The 19,946-nt window shown below is 42.2% G+C and overlaps 1 protein-coding gene across 1 annotated transcript; it reads left to right on the plus strand.

The window, feature by feature from the left end:
• Positions 1-2,522, plus strand: LRRC10B (leucine rich repeat containing 10B). Its single transcript, XM_089523416.1, has one exon. It carries the CDS (start codon positions 464-466, stop codon positions 1,349-1,351), a length of 888 nt encoding a protein of 295 aa, XP_089379542.1. The 5' UTR covers positions 1-463; the 3' UTR covers positions 1,352-2,522.
• Positions 2,523-19,946: the final 17,424 nt, after the last annotated feature.

The following is a 19,946-nucleotide window of genomic DNA, read 5'->3' on the forward strand; positions in this document are numbered from 1 at the left end:
GAGGCTGAGGGCAGGCGGTGCCCCTCTTCCTCTGCCCCCTAGGCGCCCTGAGGGTTACTTAGAAGGGCTCCTGCTGTGGAAGAAGAGGAAGAGGACGGAGGAGAAACCCGGGAACTGGAGGGGTGGCAGGGAGGCAGGCAGCGGGGCAGGCAAGGCACAGCCCTGGAGCCTGAACCCAGGCCTCGCCTGTCTCAACACCAGCCAGCCTCCCTCTCCTGGCCTGGCAAGGGCCACCCTCAGGGGCCTCTTCCTTCTTTTGGAGGGAGGGAGGGAGGGAGGCAGCCCTGGCAGGCAGGAGCAGAACTAAAAGTAGGAGCAACAGCCCCCCTAAAAGCCCTCCTAATCCTCCTCCTGACCCCAGAAGGCCAGAGGTCAAGGCAGTGGGCGCCATGTCTCCTTGGAGCCCCCTGGGCAGAGGCGGAGGCGGCGCTGGCCCTCGTCCTGCCAGCAGCCTCCCTTGGCTATGAGGATGGGCAGCGGTGGGTCCTCTGGCCGGGAGGAGCGGCTGCCTTCGGCGGCCGAGGAGCAGCTGAGTGGCGGGGACCAGATGCTGGAGCTCTCTGGGCGCTACCTGAAGAAGCTGCCTGCTCCGGTGTGTGCCCTGAGCGCCCTGCAGAAGCTTTACATCAGTGGCACAGGGATCACAGAGCTGCCTGAAGAAATTGAGGGCCTGCAGGAGCTGCGCATCCTGGCCCTGGACTTTAACAAGCTGGAGGAGGTGCCCGAGGCACTGTGCCGCCTGCCTCACCTGACCCGCCTCTACCTGGGCAGCAACCGCCTCTTTGGACTCCCCACCGATTTCTGCCAGCTCAAGGCGCTGCGTTGTTTGTGGATAGAGAGCAACTACCTGTACCACTTTCCCCGGGTCCTGCTCCAGATGCCTGGCTTACAGTCCTTGCAAATGGGGGACAATCGGCTCAAAACTCTGCCCAGTGGCCTGCCGCGCATGAGGGGACTCCGGGGACTCTGGCTGTATGGGAACCGCTTTGAGGAATTCCCAAAGCCCTTGCTGCGCATGACCCAGCTTCACATCCTTGACCTCGACCGCAACAAGCTGACAGAATTTCCTGACTTGAGTCACCTGCGGAGGCTTAAGCTCTTCTCCTATGACCACAACCCGGTGGAAGCCCCACCGAATGTGGCCGACAGCGTGGTGGTGGTGGGTGAGGGAGCTCAGGAGTTCATGGAGGCCCGGGAGGAACGGCTCCAGGCCCTACGGGAGCAGGAAGAGGAAGAGCAGGAGGAGATCGAGTCTGAAGTTCTGCAAGCCAACTTGAAAAACGACTCTTCCATGTTGGATGATGGCGAAGGCAGCTTTTCAGCCCTGGAATGCTCTCCAGAGGAAACATGAAACAGGATGTATTGCATGGTTGCTGCTCCTAAAATAAAATATCTGGTGGATATTGAAATGCTTTTGAATTTACATATACCCTTCGGAGAATTAAGAGCTGCGTACTGTCAGTGGGCTCAGAAACCATGGTTTTGGAGGCAGGATCTTGAGCAACTGTTGAGTGTGGCAGTTGCCAGTCCATTGCATAGGACACAGGACAGCTAATCTCAACTCATGTAACTATCGAACTACAGATAACTTCATGCCTTGTGAACAACCTTCCTAATTCCAGGATATGAGGGACGGGGTGGGTGGTATGGATAAGGGACAGTGGATAATTCTATTGTACCCAGTCTTTGAAACGGCAGTCATTTATTGCCAACTGAAGGCATGGATAATGGTCACATTGTTTTGGAAACAAGAGTATTGAATTAACATTAATTTTGTGGCAGGCAGGTAATTCTGGGCGATCCTAACACTGGTTGCTTGACATGCTACAGTGAGTCTCAGCAACAAGACAGGATGAAGCCATCATGTTTATTTATTCACCCACCTACCCCACATCTTGAACCTGAAGTCCTGGCAGGGGTGGAGCTGCTGCTGACTTGGGAGTGTGAATGTAAAATCTTCTTTTATCCCAGGAATTTTAACCTTCTACTGGAATTAGACTTGGAGAAAAGCTCCCCCGATGGCTCCTTCCGGCTCTTAGGTTTGAAGTCTTGTTTGTGCAGAGAACGATCCATCCCAGAAAGTGCTTTGCTTGCGCTCTTTGTATGGTGGGAAAGGAGCTGTGCGTGTTGCCTTCCTGCTTTCCTGAACTTTCTATTCCCTTAAAAGGACACAGAAGCAAAACTGATATGACCTGGGCCATTGCAGACTTGTGTGGGTCTTGGATAGAAGGGTGGCAGCCACAGGGCTTTCCCCTGTCTTGGAGGGTGGCAGGTTAATTGGGTGGGGGGCTCTCAGGCTAGATTTGTAGGAAATCTAAGCAATAAAAGCACAGAAGGCTGAGAGAAAGCTGAAGTGGGAGCAGCAGAGAGGGACACAAATTCTCAGGGAGATTGCTTCAGAAGCAGGAGACCAAAGCTGCTGGGTGGGTTGGGGCTATTTTAGAGTGTTGTAAATGAAATTATAACACCTGGTGAAAGCAAACAAATTTCTCAGGCATTTGTGTTATTTATAAAAATCCTCTCTTCTGATTTCTAAACAAAGCCTCATTTGTTTGTGCTTCTTTCTTTCTCAGTCTGTTTCTTTTTCCTTTCTTCTCCTGCTTCCCCTCTTTTTCTGTTTTTGCTCTCCACTCCTGTTCTCCTCCCCTCCATAGCTAACCATCACTGCTTCCTTTCTCCTTTGGTCCAGTGCACATCTTTTCTTCAGCTGAGAACTGATTCCACTGCACTTAGTCCCATATCTACATTGCCATGACATGCTACGCAAGCACTACCAAAATGAACATCTTGGTGTTGGATTAGTTTCAGAGAAATAATGAACCTGTATGTGATAGCTGTCCATTTTATTGCAAAAGGCAGAGATAGCCGTGTAAGCCATAAGAAAAATTCCAAATTCTATATATAGGTGATACCTATATTCTTTTTGTTGTGTGCCTTCACATTGCTTCTGACTTATGGTGACCCTAGGGTGAAACTGTCATGCAGTTTTCTTGGCAAGATTTGTTCAGACAGGTTTTGCCTTTGCCTTCCTCTGAGGCTGAGAGTATGTGACATACCCAGAGTCACCCAGTTGGTTTCTGTAGCTGAGTGGAGATTCAAACCATGGTCTCCAGAGTCATTGTTCAATGCTCAAACCATTACACCATATTCCTACATTAGGTCAACCAAAAAAGCCATTTTTCATTACAGCCTATTTCTGATTTATTTACTGATTGCCGTTATTTTCTTTTCTTTCTTCTTTGTTTAATACATATCCTTCACCTTACAGCTAATTTTGCTGTTTCTGACAGAGTTCCTAGGTTTTCCCTTATTCTGAACATTCAGTGCAAAGCATCAGAGTCAGTCTTTTACTTTGTATTGTTTACAGATTGCTGATTCATTCAGAGTGTTTTCACACTTCTATTAGTCCAGCATCATCATCACCATGTGTTTTGAGAAGTCTCTTTCCATAGATCCGTGGCTGCACAGCTGGGTGCTTCATGTACAGCATTTTTTTTTGACAGCTGCCTGCTGCTTTTCACAAGTGAGTGTCACAGCATTAGTAGCAATTTATTGTTAGAAGAATCCACATCTGTTTTTAGCTTCATAGAGTTTACTGCAGGAAGTGATGCTGGTTGCATGCACAGGATTCTTTTTGAACTTTTGGTTTGCCTTTTGTCAAGGGTGGCTGCAGGGCTGGCCAGTGACAGATTGAGCTTTAACTTGCCATCCCAACTACAATGGTGTTTCCCAAAATGTGCTTTTTTTTTTCTCATTGAGAGGCTCGGTAATGGAGTATTACTTTTATTGGACACTCATCCTTGTGTATGTTGTGTGCCTTCAAGTCATTTCCGACTTATGTCGATCCTAAGGCTATCCGAAGATCCTAAACCCTGTCATGGGTTTTTCTTAGCAAGATTTATTCAGAGGAGGTTTGCCATTGCCTTTCTCTGAGGCTGAGAGCATGTGAGTTGCCAAGGTCACCTAGTGGATTTCATGGCCAAGATGGGAATTAAATCCTGGTCTCCAGAATTGTAGTCCAACCCTCAAACCACTATGCCACACTGGCTCCCCAAATGCTTTTGTTGTTGTTGTGTGCCTCTAAGTTATTTTTGACTTATGGTGACCCCAGGGTGACCCTAGGGTTTTCTTGACAGGTTTCTTCAGTGGAGGTTTGCCATTGCCACCCTCTGAAGCTGAGAGTATGTAACTTGTCCAAGGTAACTCAGGTTTTTTTTTAATATGCTCAAGCAGGGAATCGATCCCTGATGTCCAGAGTCTTAGTCCAACCCTCAACACCGGATGCTCACCCTTGGTTCCAATGTTAGACTTGGAAATTGACCTTCACAACTATCTAGGGTTGCCAGAGTGAAAACTGAAGAGAACTCCTGTACCTTTAATGGTTGTGTAGAAGAGAGAGGTTCAGCATATATTCCTTCTTACCTGATTGTATGACAACCACAACTGCTGAAATTCCTTCTTCAACACAGCCATTAAAGTTTTCAGCCTGGTAACCCTACAGACTACCACTAACACTGTATTATTGCACTCACCTCACCACCATAGTTGGAAAACCATACTAGCATCCTATACAGTGGGGTCTTTTTCAATACAGTATTTGGGAGATACAGATGACTTGAGAATGGGAGGCCTTGTTAGCTTGATTTTAATCTTTAGCCAATTGTAGCTTCTTTTCTTTGAATGTTATGGGAATAAGTACTTTGTATATTGGTAGGACTCATATTTGTTGCTTGAAATTAAAGACAGGTGACAGGTTTTTTTCCTTTTCTACCAAGCATTTGAAAAGTATGGCAGAACTGGAAAATGCTTGGTAGAAATGGAAATGGAAAATGGAACTGGGAAAGGTGCATCAACTTTAACCATAACAAACAATCTGGTCTGGCCCTTACAATGCAAGGTAACAGGTGTGCTGATTGTGAATTGGAATTTGCAAGGAGTATCAGTAGGTGAAATCTTGACACCATCTTTGAAATTACTGCAAGTTTTATTCTTCAACAAAATATGCTTGGGCTTTGTTTACATATTTGTTTTTACTTACAAGTTTCTTCCTCACTGGAGCTCTTTAATAGTGCTGAGGCATTGTTTTTCTGCAGTTTGCTGAAAGTAAAAAGGAGTTCCTTGTGGTATTTAATATAATATTGTATCATCCAACAAGGCTCATCCTCATGGTTTGTTAACTGCCTTCAAGTCAACTTCAACTTATGGCAACCCTATTAATGAGAAACCTTCAGGTCTTCCTATCATGTACCATCCTGCTTAGGTCTTGCAGACTCAGGGTTGTGGTTCTTTGACTGAGTCTACCCACCTGGAGTGTGGTCTTCCTCTTTTTCTACTTCTTTCTATTTTGCTAAGCATAGTAGAGATCATTTATAGTGTTTATGAAGAGCTTAAAGTACTGTATAGACTCAACTGTAAGTCGAGAAATTTATGCCCCAAAATTGACCCTAAAATTTTGGGTAGACTTATATCAGTGTCAGTACATCAGAAGTGCATAGAAAGGTCCTAAAGCAAGCAAGCCTGATGCCTGATGCCCCAATCTCCATTGAACGCCAATTCCTTCCCCTCCAGTCCGTTTTGCAAGCCTTTGCTTCCTATGGAAAAATCTCTTCATTTAAATCCACTTGCTTCTCTCTCTGGTCCCTTTTGCAAGACCTGACTTCCTATCAAAAAAACCTCTCCATTTAAAATCATCTCTCCAGTCCTTTTGCAAGATCTTGCTTCTTATGGAAAAAGCTCTGCATTGAAATCCACTTGCTTCTGTCTCTAGTCCATTTTGCAAGACCTTGCTTCCTATGGAAACAACTCTCCATTTAAATCCACTTGCTTCCTTTCTCAATCCGATGTTAAAACTTCTCCTCCAACACCTGGGAATCGGTTGGGAGAAGTCCAGAGAAGGAGAAGGAGGGACGGAAGTAGTATTTCTATGATCTTTGGAATAGCGGTATATAAATAAAACAAATTATTAATTAATTATTATTTCCCCCTTTCCATTCTTCCTTATAGCCCCCTAAGTTTTACCCTTGACTTATCCACGGGTCATATCAAAATCCAGGATTTTGACCCTGAAACCTTCCCTCAACGTATACATGAGGTGGACTTGTACACGAGTATATACTGAACAGGTAAGTCCTGTTCAGTAAATGTCTCCTATAACTTTAACTAGAAGCATCCTCCTTGTGGACTGAAATTCTGTTAGCTGGTTCATTATGGCCATGACATTACTCATTAATTGCATCTTAATTGGTCCCTTTCCTTACTGGAACTTGTTGGTGGCTTTAACAGTTGTTCCTATCTCATTAATTGTCTTTTTAAAAATATTGTGGAACAATGCTATTTAGATTGAAAAATAAAAGAAAATTAATGTGGTAAAACATTATTTAAAGTGTTTCCTGGTGGGAACAGGATCTGTTTCATTAAAGAGCAATTCATCATTTGTGCTGTGACCATACTGAACAGGTAGAACGAGAAACAAAAATTGTAAGGAAAATCCTAATTAAAGCCACATTAGTGCTGAAATATTTTAATAATATTTTGCTTCTTCACAGAGCAAGCTTAATGTTGGTGTTTGAAAAATTTATTATGCCTTTCTAGTTAAGAAAATTGTCAAGTCACATTTGAAAGAAAGATAGGAAGACACTATCACTGGAATACAATTAACTGGCGTGCCATCTAGATTCTCTGTAAAATGTCAGCAGATGAAAGATGGTAGTGTGTGACACATGACAATATAAAATGCCCATTGTTGTTGTTAACTTTCAGCAAGTTGGCTTCTACTTATGACAACCCTATGTTACCCTGCCATCAATAGCCCCGCTCAGATCTTGCAAACTCAGGGTTGTGGCTTCCTTGTTTGAGTCTATCCATCTGGAATGCAGTCTTCCTCTTTTCCTGCTGCCTTCTACCTTACCAAGCATCATTGTCTTTTGTAGTGAGTCATGTGTTCTCATGATATGTCTAAAGTATGACAGTCTCATTTTAGTCATCTTGGCACTCAGGGAGAGCACAGGCCTGATTTGCCCTAGGACCCATTTATTTGTCTTTTTAGCAGTCCAGGGCAGCTGTAGAACTCTCCTGCAACACCACATCTCAAATGACTTGATTCTCTTCCTCTCCGCCTTCTTCACTGTGTATCTTTCACAACAATACAGTGCCATGGACAATAAGCCCATTACTGTTAAAGTAATTCTCACCATATGTTGTCGCTGACCACCAAATGTCAGGTGAGATGGAAATGACAGATAACAAGAGGATTCTCGCTTCAATTTAGGCAAGAGTTCAGGAGAAAGATAGCCAATGTGCATTTGCCAAGAACACCTTTCTGACTGAGTGTGCAGTTGTTCCAGTTTAGGGTACAGAAGGTAGATACCATAAATCCTCCTGAACAAAATCTGATGATATGATAAAACAATGGAGGTTGTTGAATGGATATGTCAACTCCATCTTTTTAGGGCTTCAAAACAAAACAGCCAACACAATTCAATTATCTTCATTTTGTTTAGTGGGATTGCCTCCCAGAAAGATGTGTTGAGAACTGCAGTCTATATATAGCCTGGAAAGTAATAGGAATTCACAGGTGCCAGGTTGTTGTGTGCTTCCATTGATTTATCCAGATCAGAAAGTGGATCAATGTGGTGTATTGTTTGAAGTTTGCATCTGCCTTGGTGGCTGATATACATATACAGTAATAATACATTATAGCAGCCTTATCTGAATGTTGTGAAGTCTGAATTATGGTGTGAGCCTTAAAGAAAAGGCTACAGTAGAATTCATAAAAAAGACTCACGACTGAAATCTGACTGTACTGAGGGGAAAAAAAATCTGGGAGTCCCTTGTGGTTTAGAGCTTAAATTTTCAGAATGGGCTCAACACTGTCTATGGTGATACCAAATTCCCTTATTATCACAAGGCCCCCTGACCATCATCATTTCTATCATGTCTGGGTTTTTGTCAGCTCATCCCCTCATCTAGCTTCCCAACATTTGCTGTCTCCGTGTATTTTGTTTATTTACCTATGTTTTTAAGAAATGGAAGCCCAACTTGTCTGGCACTGTCCCAAGAATTGAAATCCGCTTGAATCAGCACTTTTTGTTGGTGGTCTAAATGTAGGAGTTGGCTGTTTCAGAGTTTTGCACTTAAGGAATATTGTGATCGATGAGAGCCTAAACTAAGAGTTGGATATTCCTGGGTTTCAATCTTTCTACTGCCATAAAAAGCATTAAGTAACCATAGGCAAGCTAGCCAGTTCCTTTTTAGTCCTAGCTCCCTGTCTGTATATGGAGGTAATGATACACTTTTCAGGGCCATTGCAGCGTTTAAAAGAAAATGATGATAGCCTTTTATTTCTAAATCACTCTAATTTTTAAATCAACAAAGTACACAAAGCAGTTTATAAGAATAATAAGAAATTATGGATTGAATCCAAGCTAAAAATTAGTTGAATTTGATTTCTAACAGTGCAATTTAGTCATAACTGAACCAAAGTCTTACTGGTCTTAGCAGGATTAAATTTAATTCAATTAGTTTTGATCAAACCCAATAAAGTATATCTAAAGAAAGATAATTTATGTTAAGTACTTTGACAATTTAAATTTGCTGTAGTAATTATTATATATTATTACTGTGTCCTGAATTAATTTGATAGTTGTTTCTGCTTTGCTGTTGAAGAAGCCCATTGCCTAAGACAGAGGTGGGCAACTGTCAGAGGTTTGGGGGCCACATTGGTCCCCAAGAAGACATTGTAGGGCTGCATCCACTGCTGCAATCCCAAATAGCAAAAGAAACCTTAAAAGAATTTTGGGCTTCTAAATGCTTCACAAATTCCCACTAGCAGGCATGGGGGAGGTTTTACCATTCTTTGCCATTTGGGCCATTTTAAGCCCAAGAGAGAGCTCTTTTCTAACAGGAATTGACCCTGGGGGTCCAGAGGAATCATAAAAATGATCATGTGCGGTCCACGGGCTGTCCTTTCCCCCACTCATGGCCAAAAGGGACTGGTGTGGGTATCTATATTTTCAATTCCGTTTCCTCCACAGAATTCCAAAACGGGCATGTGGATTATGCAAACTCACATCATAGAATTATAGACAAAACCATTGCTTATGTTGCATTAGAATGTGGAGTTCTTTGCCTGGGACTGAGTCACAGAGGAGCAGGTGTGTGAGAAACTGTGGTCAAAGGACACGTTGTGGTCCAGCAGAGAAGTACTTGCTTTGAGGGTAGCAGGATGAGATGTTTAGCGTGAGACAATGGCATCACTGGGGGTAGAGGGTGGGCCACACTGGGTGACACCCAAGATGAGGGGTGAGAGCTGGTTGGGCCCTCATCATTTGGAGCAGGGAGGGCGAATGGGCATCTTTCCCAGCTGCTCTGTCACCATATTTTCTCCCTGTGGAGGAAACCTGGCGATGGAGGGGTGAATGGGCGCCCTTCTCAGGTGATACCATAGCTAATGATGCCACTGGGGAGAGGCTTATTCATTAGCTTCTCATTAAGCCTTGTTCTCATACAGGCACACTTTCAGTGTATCTAGAAATATTGCCCAATAAAAGAGCATTCTTGATCTCTGCTGTGCTCAGGTTCTCTCTGCTTGAGGTATTGTGGTTGCTGAAGCTGTCTTCTATGGAAATTCACAGGCCCTGGGCTTCCTTCATTGGCACTGCCTGTGCCTAGCATTCACACAACAAACAAGCTCCTTTCTTACCTTTAATTTTAATTTAATCCTTGGAGGACTGATACAATAACACTTCCAGAATTATGAGTTCCTGAGGTTTACTTATTGGGTTGAATTTGGCAGAACCATTTCTGTGTTTATGCTGCAGCATTTCCATGGAGTTGGGGTTATCTGGGGACCTGGGTTAGGATCATGTATATTGTTTTTACATGACATGGTTCTGGCAGCCGCAGCCCTTTCCTCTAACTCTCATTAATCTTTGGAATCTACTGTATTAAGTGTTAAAATGACTAAATAGCTTATGTGGCAGACCCATAAAAATCCTTGTTGGAATCTTGAAGTCGTGTTCCAGGGTGATTCATTTTTGCTCTCATCATAGTAACCCTCCACCCTGGCAATACTGTCTTCCCCTCCTTTTCTTTCTCTCTCCCTTTTGGTATCGCATGTTTTCTGCCTCCATTCCGGGAATTTACCTGCTAATATATACTCCTCCTCCAGAATCTAACCAAGTGATTAGCCTCGTGTTCCTTTTCACCTTAAATTCTTGGGCTGATGGTATTCTAGGTATGTTGGAAGGCTAGAGGATAAATTTTTCCTTAAACCTAGATAAACTTGTGTGGCTTTATGATTGATTTAAGGGTGCTTCCAGATAGTACAACCATCCCAAAAGCATTGTGCAGCCATTCAACATTTCCCTCCTTGAATAATTTATGTAGTTAAAAAAAATACGGGGTAGGAGGAGGAAAACATTGGGGGGCTACATATGTAAAATGCAGAACATTTCTGACACTGTAATCTTGCCTCATTCAGTGAATATTACATGGTTTCAGGTATTATCATCCTCTACCCCTAATCCTCAGATGATTTTTCACTGTTTCTTCCATCTTACACCAGAAAATGTGCTAAGGAGAAAAAGACAGCAGCCAGAATTCTGTAGTGGCAAACCCCTTGGGCAATAGACTGTGGTGTGAATGCTTTGACCCCCTCCTTGCTCATGGGGGGAGACAGAAGCCGTGGTGATGACCGGAAAAGGAGGTGGCTGGCTCTGAGCTGCCTTTTTCTTCATGGGGTCTCTTGGAGCCAAGGCATTATGAGAGTAGTAGCTTGGAAAATTGCCTGTACCACAGCACAGGTGATTTTCCAAGTCACCCTTCTATCCATAGTGCCTTGGCTCTGAGATTCTTCTCAAAACCAAACATTCAAGAAAAGGGCATCTCAGAGCTGGCTGCCTCCACCTCCTCCTTTTTTCCTTTCCTTTTTTGTGCCATCACTGCTGTCATCTCCCCCTGCTTCCATGTAACTGTGCTGGTGAAGGTATAGGAATCTTGGCCAGAGTTGCTAGCATAAGGAGCACTTAGACTGACAGCATTCATCATCTGGGCAACCCTCCACAAAATTCCAGGAACCAGACAGAACAAATGCAATATTAAAAACTCATCTGGAAGCACCTGAAGTATATACTGCCATGAAATATGTTCTTTGTCTCATAGCTGAAGCACCCAGCTCCCTTGAAAATTATTGTTAGCATTGTCAAGTCTTGCTTTCCCTTTCATAGCCCTGTTCTGTTCTGTGCCTGGCTGAGCCAAATTTCTCTAGCCTTTGCTGGCATATCTTCCTCCTCAAATTCCATCTTGTGCAGAAAGGTCTTGGTACCTGGAGAGATGACACCACACCCTTGCTGAAAGTCAGTTTTTATAATAAGACTGGCACAACATAGCAGTAACTGTCATAATCACTAAACATATCTGCAAAGGTTTAGCTTGGGATGCAATATATGAAATCCCAAAGGCCAGATTTAAAGTGTGGGACATCTCTGGGTTTTGCAAAGTTTGATAGCTGTGGTGTTTTTCTTTCTGAGTGAAGCAGTGGATACCACTGTGTATCACAATTTGATTAAAGTGTGAGGGGACACTTGTAAAATGACATTTGAGGCCAGATTTTCACATTTGGCTATTTTTGGTGTCAATCATCACTTATTCTGGGATAATGGGAGGAGGGGAGAGTGTTACTGCTCTTGCCTGAGGTAGTTAGCTTTTCATAGAATCATAGAATTGAAATGGACCTGAGAGGTCATCTAGTTTAACCTTTTGCTCTTGTAGATTATTTCACCTCTTTTTAATAACAGCCCTCAGAGGGTTGAATAACACTAAGTTCCAGATCTTGGTTCCAGTAATGTCCTTATTCCAGGATTGCTTCTCATATTCTTGGGTGTACTTTTGAGATCATAGATTGCTTTCCTGATGTCTTTTAGAGGAGTTCATTCTTTAATCTAAACAATTTATTTGTATATTTGAGCATCTGGGACTATCAGCAGTGGATTGCTTGAAAAGTGAAGTGTTCTTTGATTGTTGGCATACACATTTTGTAAGAGCAGTGGTGTGAGTGAGGGCCTTTATTTTGTTGTAGTATCAATGTATTTATTTCTATCTGCTTTCACTCACTGAATTGTGAAGGCTGTCCAGCAGAAAGGAAATCTCCTTGTGAGAAAAGGATGACTTGGAAGGGCATTGTGTCAAGAAAACTACCAAGATGATGAGAAGAGAGGAAGGAGTTGGATATGCTGTTACTTCTCCGTTGAAGAAAACCTTAATAGATGTACAGTGTTTTGTAGGAAGAGCAGTGGGCTGGGGAAACAAAGAGGGCTGAGCAAAGGCTGCCTGACTAGTTGGTCATATTAAATGTAATATATTGACACAAAATTACCATGGCAGCTTTTTTCAAGGCAAAAGAATACAAACAGGAACATTCTTCAGATGGCAGAGCACTGTTGAAGCCAGAAGACCATCTGTACCGAGTTGTCAGAAAGAACATACGGCAAACCACTTGCACTTTTAATTTTCAAAGGCAATGTTTGCTAATCTAATCTGGAAGTTAAAATCATAGGTGTCCCATCTCTTCTCCAGCAGGAGACAATGGTCTCCAGTATATTGTGTAGTGATCTATAAACATTAGCCTGTAGATCTCATGTGTTCTGAAGTCAACATAATGGTTGAAGATTGGCAATATCAACTGAAGGTGGTGGAACAGAGCCATTGCCTGCTTGGCTGTGTACTTCCCCACCCCCTGTGCTGCCTCCATTATATCATCTCTACTCAAAGCAATTTTGAACATCACCACAAATTAGCTGAAAGCCAGGTGTCTTATAACTGTCTTGCTTTATTCTTTAGAAAGGAAATCAGATCCTTAACTCATAGAGAATGATGCTCTTGAAAGGAACAAATAAATAGGTTATCTCTCCATAGAAATGTTCTGCAAGTTGCTGAAGCATTAAGTTTTCAATTTGTCTGTTTTCATTCTTATACAACAAAGAGGGTAATCTAAGTCCCTCTTTTGTTCCTTGAGTCATGGGTAAAGTCATCCTTTGCTTTTATCCAGAGAATCTGAAGTTTTTGATGCCTTCCATCACCCAAACTAGCTAGGGAAATTACAGTGGGCCCTTGGAATCAGCTGGGGTTTGGTTCCAGGCCCCCTGTGGGTACCAGAATCCATGGATGCTCAAGTCCCATTAAATACAATGGCAAAATAAAAGGGTGCCCCTTATATAAAATGGCAAAATCAAGATTTGCTTTTAGAATTTATATTATTATTGAGTATTTGCAAGCCATGGATGATTGAATCCATGGATAAAAAAATCCGTAGATACAGAGGGCCAACCACATTAGCTCTGTAGACAGGAAGCCAATCCTTCAGATCTTTAATTTCTGGTATACCAGCAATTATCATGACGAAATCTTTGGGAGAAAGAACATTTTACAACCAAGATGGAGAACAGATGTTTGCTATCACTCGGCAGCACAAGGTCAAGTTGTGTGTTCCAAATACAGACATCTATAGAAATATAAATAAATATAGTTAATTGGTTCACTGTGATTATTTTAAGACATTGGTGGCTCTTCTAAATCCTTTCTTGGTCATATTTCAGCAAATTATATGTTGCCTCCATGTTCAAGAAGTCTGTTCCATAAACTATGAGTTGTGAAGAGTGAGTTAGGATGACTTCTTCAGAGGCAAGATTTTATTTTAGATTCATTCTGGTTAGAGAAATCAGGCTTGAAATTTAAGTTCACATGAAGCTAATTCAGTCACATTGATACTATTGTCCATTTCTCCTATTTCTTAACTATTTCTTAACTTACCATGTTTCCCTGACATGCTCTCATAGATCTTTTTAATCAGAAAGGACAAGAAGAAGAATTGTGAACGCTCAATCGACAATACAGGAGCTCTACTATTGTGCAAAGGTGGACAATCTTGTGGGATCTGTTTCATTTTTTAAATTAGAACCTCATCAATCAGAGCCTGGTGAGAAAGAGAAATTAAAGAAACCAGACCTCCCAAATATTATTTTTTTGAATGGAGATCATAGACCTTTAAGGCAATAATCTACTCCTGGTTAACTTAGGCTTTCTTGATTTCAGCACTGTGGTTTAGGGTAGGGGAAGGGAGTAATTTTGTTGTGGTTGCTGTTGAACAATCAAGAGTCTGAAAACTTTTGTTATTACTAATTGAGGAAAAATCTATGTGTTGCCAACATTACCTTAACCATTTCAATCACACACATTTCTAGTCCCCATCTGAATAATAAGGGTTAGGATGTTCTTAGGTGCAAATGAGGCAAATTAGTCAATTTTGTATATTCAAATCAATGTTCTGAACTTTACTTGATACCACAATCTGCTTCTTATCTCTGTGCTTATACACTGTGACATCAAGATAACTGTTGACTTACAGCCAAGAATGGCTCAAATGTACCGTGTCAGCAGTATATTTGCAGTGTCTACTGTAAAGCTGGAAAATGATCCTGTTTGGACTCTAGCTCCCAGAATCTCCCGTCTAGTTGTTCAGAAAAGTAACATTTACAAGCTTTGGCCCCTTCCGAGCCTCTTCCTCAGTCATGCCATCATATCTTTATTTCCAGGAACAGATCTTAACCTTTTTCTGATTGGTAGTTTATAGTTCCCTGTGGATGTCCACTGAGCAAGGAAGTGTGGCTCTCCTCCACTTTGTGCTCACTTTCTGTTGCTTGGGCATAGGGCAGGGACGTAGCCAGAATTTTAGGAAGGGGGGGGGGTCCAGACTAAGGCCTGTTACAGACAGCCAAAATAAAGCTGCTTCGAGTCACAGTGAAGGTATGGTATTTCAATGATGCATGCATCCTAAAAGTCCAGAAGCCACACCAAAGCCATGCTCCAGTCTGGAGCGTGGCTTTGGTGTGACTTCTGGACTCTTAGGATGCATGCATCATTGAAATACCATACCTCCACTGTGACTCGAAGCAGCTTTATTTTGGCTGTCTGTAACAGGCCTAAGTGTCACCATTATAATGGGGCTTGGGCGTGGCGGTGCAGCAGCACGCACCATTCATTTTTCTAATGGAAGGGGGGGTCCAGACCCCAAGAACCCCCCCCCCGGCTACGTCCCTGCATAGGGCATGGTGAGTTTTCATTCACCTTGCTCAACAGAAACCTCTCTTGATATTTTACATTTTCCTCATGGAAACTGTCAGAGCAGATTAATTTTGACTTAATATGTGTGCCTCACAGATGTCATAATAAACCATAATTATCTTGTCATTCCATTCACTGGCTTTTCATCTACCAACAATAGGTGTATGCTGCCACCACTGCTATTACTTCATGTATTGTTCTATATGTTCTGCTTGTCCTCCGTAAAGCATTCACGTTTGACTCAGTTTTCTGGATTTTTATACAGTAGGTGGTTGGAAATCTACCATACTTCCCCAAGGATATCACTTGTTCTTGACATCCTGATATGGCCTTGTGTTTGATATTAATGACACTAGAATTGTTAATTGCTTGCAACATAGTGGCATTTGCGTGGACATCCTGCCATTTCAATCTGTTCCCGCTGTCACAGAATACAAGTTGCTTGCATTGTTCAATCTAAATCTAATCTACTGTAACTTCAAACCATTAGACCCAGTTTTACCCTGTGGAGCAGCAGAGGACAGACCTGCCCCTCCTCTCTGTGACAGCCCTTGAGATATTTAAAGAGTGTACTCATGTCATCTCTCAGTCTTCTCTTCACTAATCTGAACATGTGCAGACCCTTTCGTCATATGTTTTGTTCTTCACATCTCTTATCATCTTTGTTGTCCTTCTCTGAATTTACTCCAACTTGTCTATATTCTTTTTAAAATGAAGTACCCAGAACTGGAGGTTCGATCAACACAGAATATAGTGGGGCTATTACTTCACTCAACTTGGAAACTGTGTGTCTATTAATGCAGGCTAAAATAGCATTCACTTTCTTTGCTGCAGCATCATATTGCTGGCTCGTGTTCAATTTATGATAAACAATAATCCCAAGGTCCCGAGATCCTTTTTGCAAGTAATAGTGCTATGCCATGTATCTCTCATTCTATTCCTGTGGTCTAAATGTAGAATTTTGTATTTGTCTCTATCAAAATTTAGTTTATTAGTTTCTGCCTGATTTTTTTTTAGTTTATCATAGTCCTTTTGAATTTTTTGCAATCTTCCAATGTGTTAGCAATCCCTCCCAGTTTTTTAATCATCTACGAACTAAATAAGGATTCCTTCCATCTCATCATCTAAGCTATTGATACCTGAAGAGTAATGGCCCTAGGACAGAACCCTGCAGCACTCCACTCAAAACCTCTTCCTGGTTTGAAGCACAGCCAAACTTTCCATGTTATAGGCCATCTCTGCCAAAAGACAAATGAAAGTGGAAAAGGCTGTTCTTCTGTCTATACCAAGAAGGTGATTTCTAGCGAGGCATAAACTGGTCCTTATCTTTGCACAAGTCTTATAGTCTAAATGGAGAGTGGCTGACTGTGGAAGGGGTCCAGATTTTAACCCCCCCCCCCATGCTGAGTTGCACTTTACCAGGTGATTCTGGTTTCTGTTCTTCACTGATTTCAGCCAGTTTTCATAGTGTAGGCTGGGTAGGATCAGGAGTGGACCAATTCTGTGCACTCCTGGACCAATTTTGTGCCAATTTTTTTGAGTTGTATGGTTTATGGGGTACAGAGAACTCCTTGGAGGCTGCATGTCACCCATGGGCCATAGTTTGCCCATCACTGACATAAAATAAGCTGCTCCCATATAAGTGTCTCAGTACTAGGGGGCTAGTGGTGAGTGGGACACAGACAATATGTGATAATATAATGGAAGTGGACAGTCCTGTGGGCATTGGACATGGGCAAATGATGCTCTGCTTGGGATGATCCACTGGGGGCATGTGACAGATGCAGAATGACAATCCTATATACCGCACCTCACATTATAGGATGTACTATGAACATGTCCTTCTCCCTTCTATGTTTAGTGATAGAGAGAACCAAGCATTGCAATTGGGTGGGTTTTTTTTGGTCCTTTATTATTTTGACGGGGTGAGGTGGAGGCACCTCTACAAAACAAAGGGCCAGGTTCTCCAAAAATATGTTTCTGCAAGGAAAACACACCTGCCTTGTAGACATCAGTGATAATGGAATCACAAGGGCTCAGGTAATAATCATAGTAGCAGTAGTCACATTTTCTTCTATTCTTTTTTCAGGTTTTATCAGGTTTTTATTATAAAATAGGTCTGCTCAATGATTTTTAACATCTCCAAACACTATAGAAAGGTGGCAGAGAAGTCTAGCTGGATTGCCACTTATGCTGCTAGTAAAGACGTTGTCTACAGTGCAGTCATATTCCCCCCCTCCCCATAATTTTCCCTGTTTGTTTGCACACACTATGTTAGATGGTTATCATCACATGAACAAAATACAGGTAAGAGCTCTAGAGTTAAAAATGAATGCACAGCTCTCAAAATTCCAGTCATTCAACAGAATTCACTTTAGGTTTGGGGAGAGTGGTGCTGGCAGTGGAAGTTGGGGGTGATGGTAGAGATATTTCAGAGAGAATGAGTGGAATGACTGCCCCGTTTGTCAGTGGTGGTGATAATACTTTGCACCTTGCATGCCAATAGTAGCACCTTTAATCAAACAGCTATCCTTGCATGTAGGGACCCAGCTGTGGATTCTTTTATACAGATTAAAGAATACACTGGGCAGCCAGCATGGTGTAGTGGTTTGAGTGTTGGACTAGGACTCTGGGAGACCAGGGTTTGAATCCCCACTCAGCTATAGAAATCTGTCGTACTTTTTCAGCTTTTGAAGAAAACGGTGGCAAGCTGCTTGTGAATAGATCTTGCCAAGAAAATCCCATTGTAGGTTCATCTTAAAGTTGCCATAAGTCGGAAATGACTTGAAGGCATGCCAGAACAACAACAAACCACTGCTCCATGAAAGCCCAGCAAGTTATCAAGGGAGAACTGCTTGTGCATTTGGTTTCATTTAACATCAAGGTCCTGATTATGGAAGCCTCAACCTTCCTGTGAGATATGGAAGCATTATTATACCCATTGAATGAGTGGATAAACAGAGGCAATGAGATTTGAAGATTTGCCTGCAAAGTTGTTTGTGACAAAGTTCTCTGGTGTCCTGTCTAGTCTCCTATAGGCCATGCTTACATACACACATATACAGAGATGCTACCTCACATATGTTTGCACGATCCCCTACTAAGACCCCTATAAAACCACCTGGTTGTCAGCCAATCAGTGCCACCATTGCCACTGGGTTGGCAATGTGAAACAAATTAAATCCCACATCCTTTACTATATCAGGTTGATACACCTAGCTGTTGTTTTGAAAAGTGAAGATATGGATGAGTATTTTATGATATAACTTTGTTAGATTAGACAAGGTGGTCCAGCAGTTTAGAAGACTTTTACAACTAGTCTGCTATTTTGAATAATTTTCCTTGTCACTTTTCATACTGCCTTGGTGTGTCTCATTTGCTGAAGACAGATATTAATGCAGCAGACAGCCAAACCTTTTCAAATCATGACCACCCTCATTCATGTCTGCCACAGGCAGCTTTAAGATTGCTCTCCAACAGCCGTGAAAATTGGAGCATCAGTGGCCAAGCAACATTGGAGTGTGTTAAGGTTGTTAATAGTTATTATATTAACAAGGAAGAAAACACAAGCTAGGAGAGACTGAAGCGGTTTGCTTTTGCCTGAGCCTTCTGAGAAGTGAAAGATGCCCCCTCCCTCTCCTCTTCCCCTGCTGATTAAATACAAACAACCGCTGCACTTTGAATTAAGTTTGGAGCAATTGAAGTAAGCTGAGGAAAAAGGGGGAAAATGAGAGCAGGAGAGAGAAACTGAGGCCAAAAATACACTGCAGAAATAATCCAGTTTGAGACCACTTTAATTGTCCTGGCTCAATCCTAGGGAATATTGGGGATTGTAGTTTATTGTGGCAGCAGAGCTCTCTGACAGAGAAAGCTAAATGTCTCACAAAACTACACTTTCCAGAATTCCCTAGGATTGAACCAGGACAGTTAAGCAGTCTCAAACTGGATTATTTCTACAGTGCGCTTTGGACCTGAGACATTTTAAGAGCAGCTGAAAAAGTAGAAGACAGAAGATTAACCAGGGCTATCTTTCCCAAATCAGGGCAATTGGAGGGTAAGCTTCGGACCTTCACATTTCATGCAGATGTCATCAAAATGGCATCCCTTATATCAATTTCTCTCTCTCTCCTGTAACACATTGCATCACTTTCCGCATATTTCACAATTCTCTACACTGTTTCTCTACCTCCACTAGCCCCTTACACAAATGACTGGGGAGATGCACATTATGACAGCAAAATGCAGAGCATATGATCCTAAATGGTACTGAGGAGATGGAGGAAACTCAACACAAGGTTGCCCTTGTTGCACACGGGTTGCCTTTCTTTTTTGAAGTACTTCAAAACATAGGAAATGAACAGCTATAACTGCTTTCAAACCCAGGGGCTTCATAACCATAATCAAGCTAAATCACAACAGTTATCACAATGGACCTAGGGACTGACAGAGGTTTAAAGTCCCTGTTTTGGACATGAACGTTTTGTTAAGTTCCAGGCCCTCCCAGTGTTTACTTGCAATCCTGAAGCAAACTGGGAAAAATAACTTCTGACTACTTCCTCCCAATTCTGGCTTGCAAAACTGTTTATAGAGGAGAAGGTTGGACTAACTATATTGGGAACATTATCTTATGTGATAGATGTTGTTGGGCTGGATGCTGAAAGGGAGCAGGATTTTGCTTGGAAAAGTTTCTTTTTGGGGGCTACAATTAGATGGGAGTTGAAGTTCATAAAATAACTTTTCTGAACTCTGCTCTTAGCACAGAAGTTCAGTGTCATGCTCTTATCCTCACTTTTATTTCATTTAAAACTCCTTTAAAAATCACAGCAGTT

This window comes from Sceloporus occidentalis, unplaced genomic scaffold (genome assembly GCF_023333645.1).
Source record: "Sceloporus occidentalis isolate IW3139 unplaced genomic scaffold, rSceOcc1.0.p SCAF_4, whole genome shotgun sequence".
Lineage (NCBI taxonomy): Eukaryota > Metazoa > Chordata > Lepidosauria > Squamata > Phrynosomatidae > Sceloporus > Sceloporus occidentalis.

Excerpts from the sequence above, each read along its gene's own strand:
- LRRC10B (XM_089523416.1), top strand. The coding sequence starts at position 464 with ATGAGGATGGGCAGCGGTGGGTCCTCTGGCCGGGAGGAGCGGCTGCCT.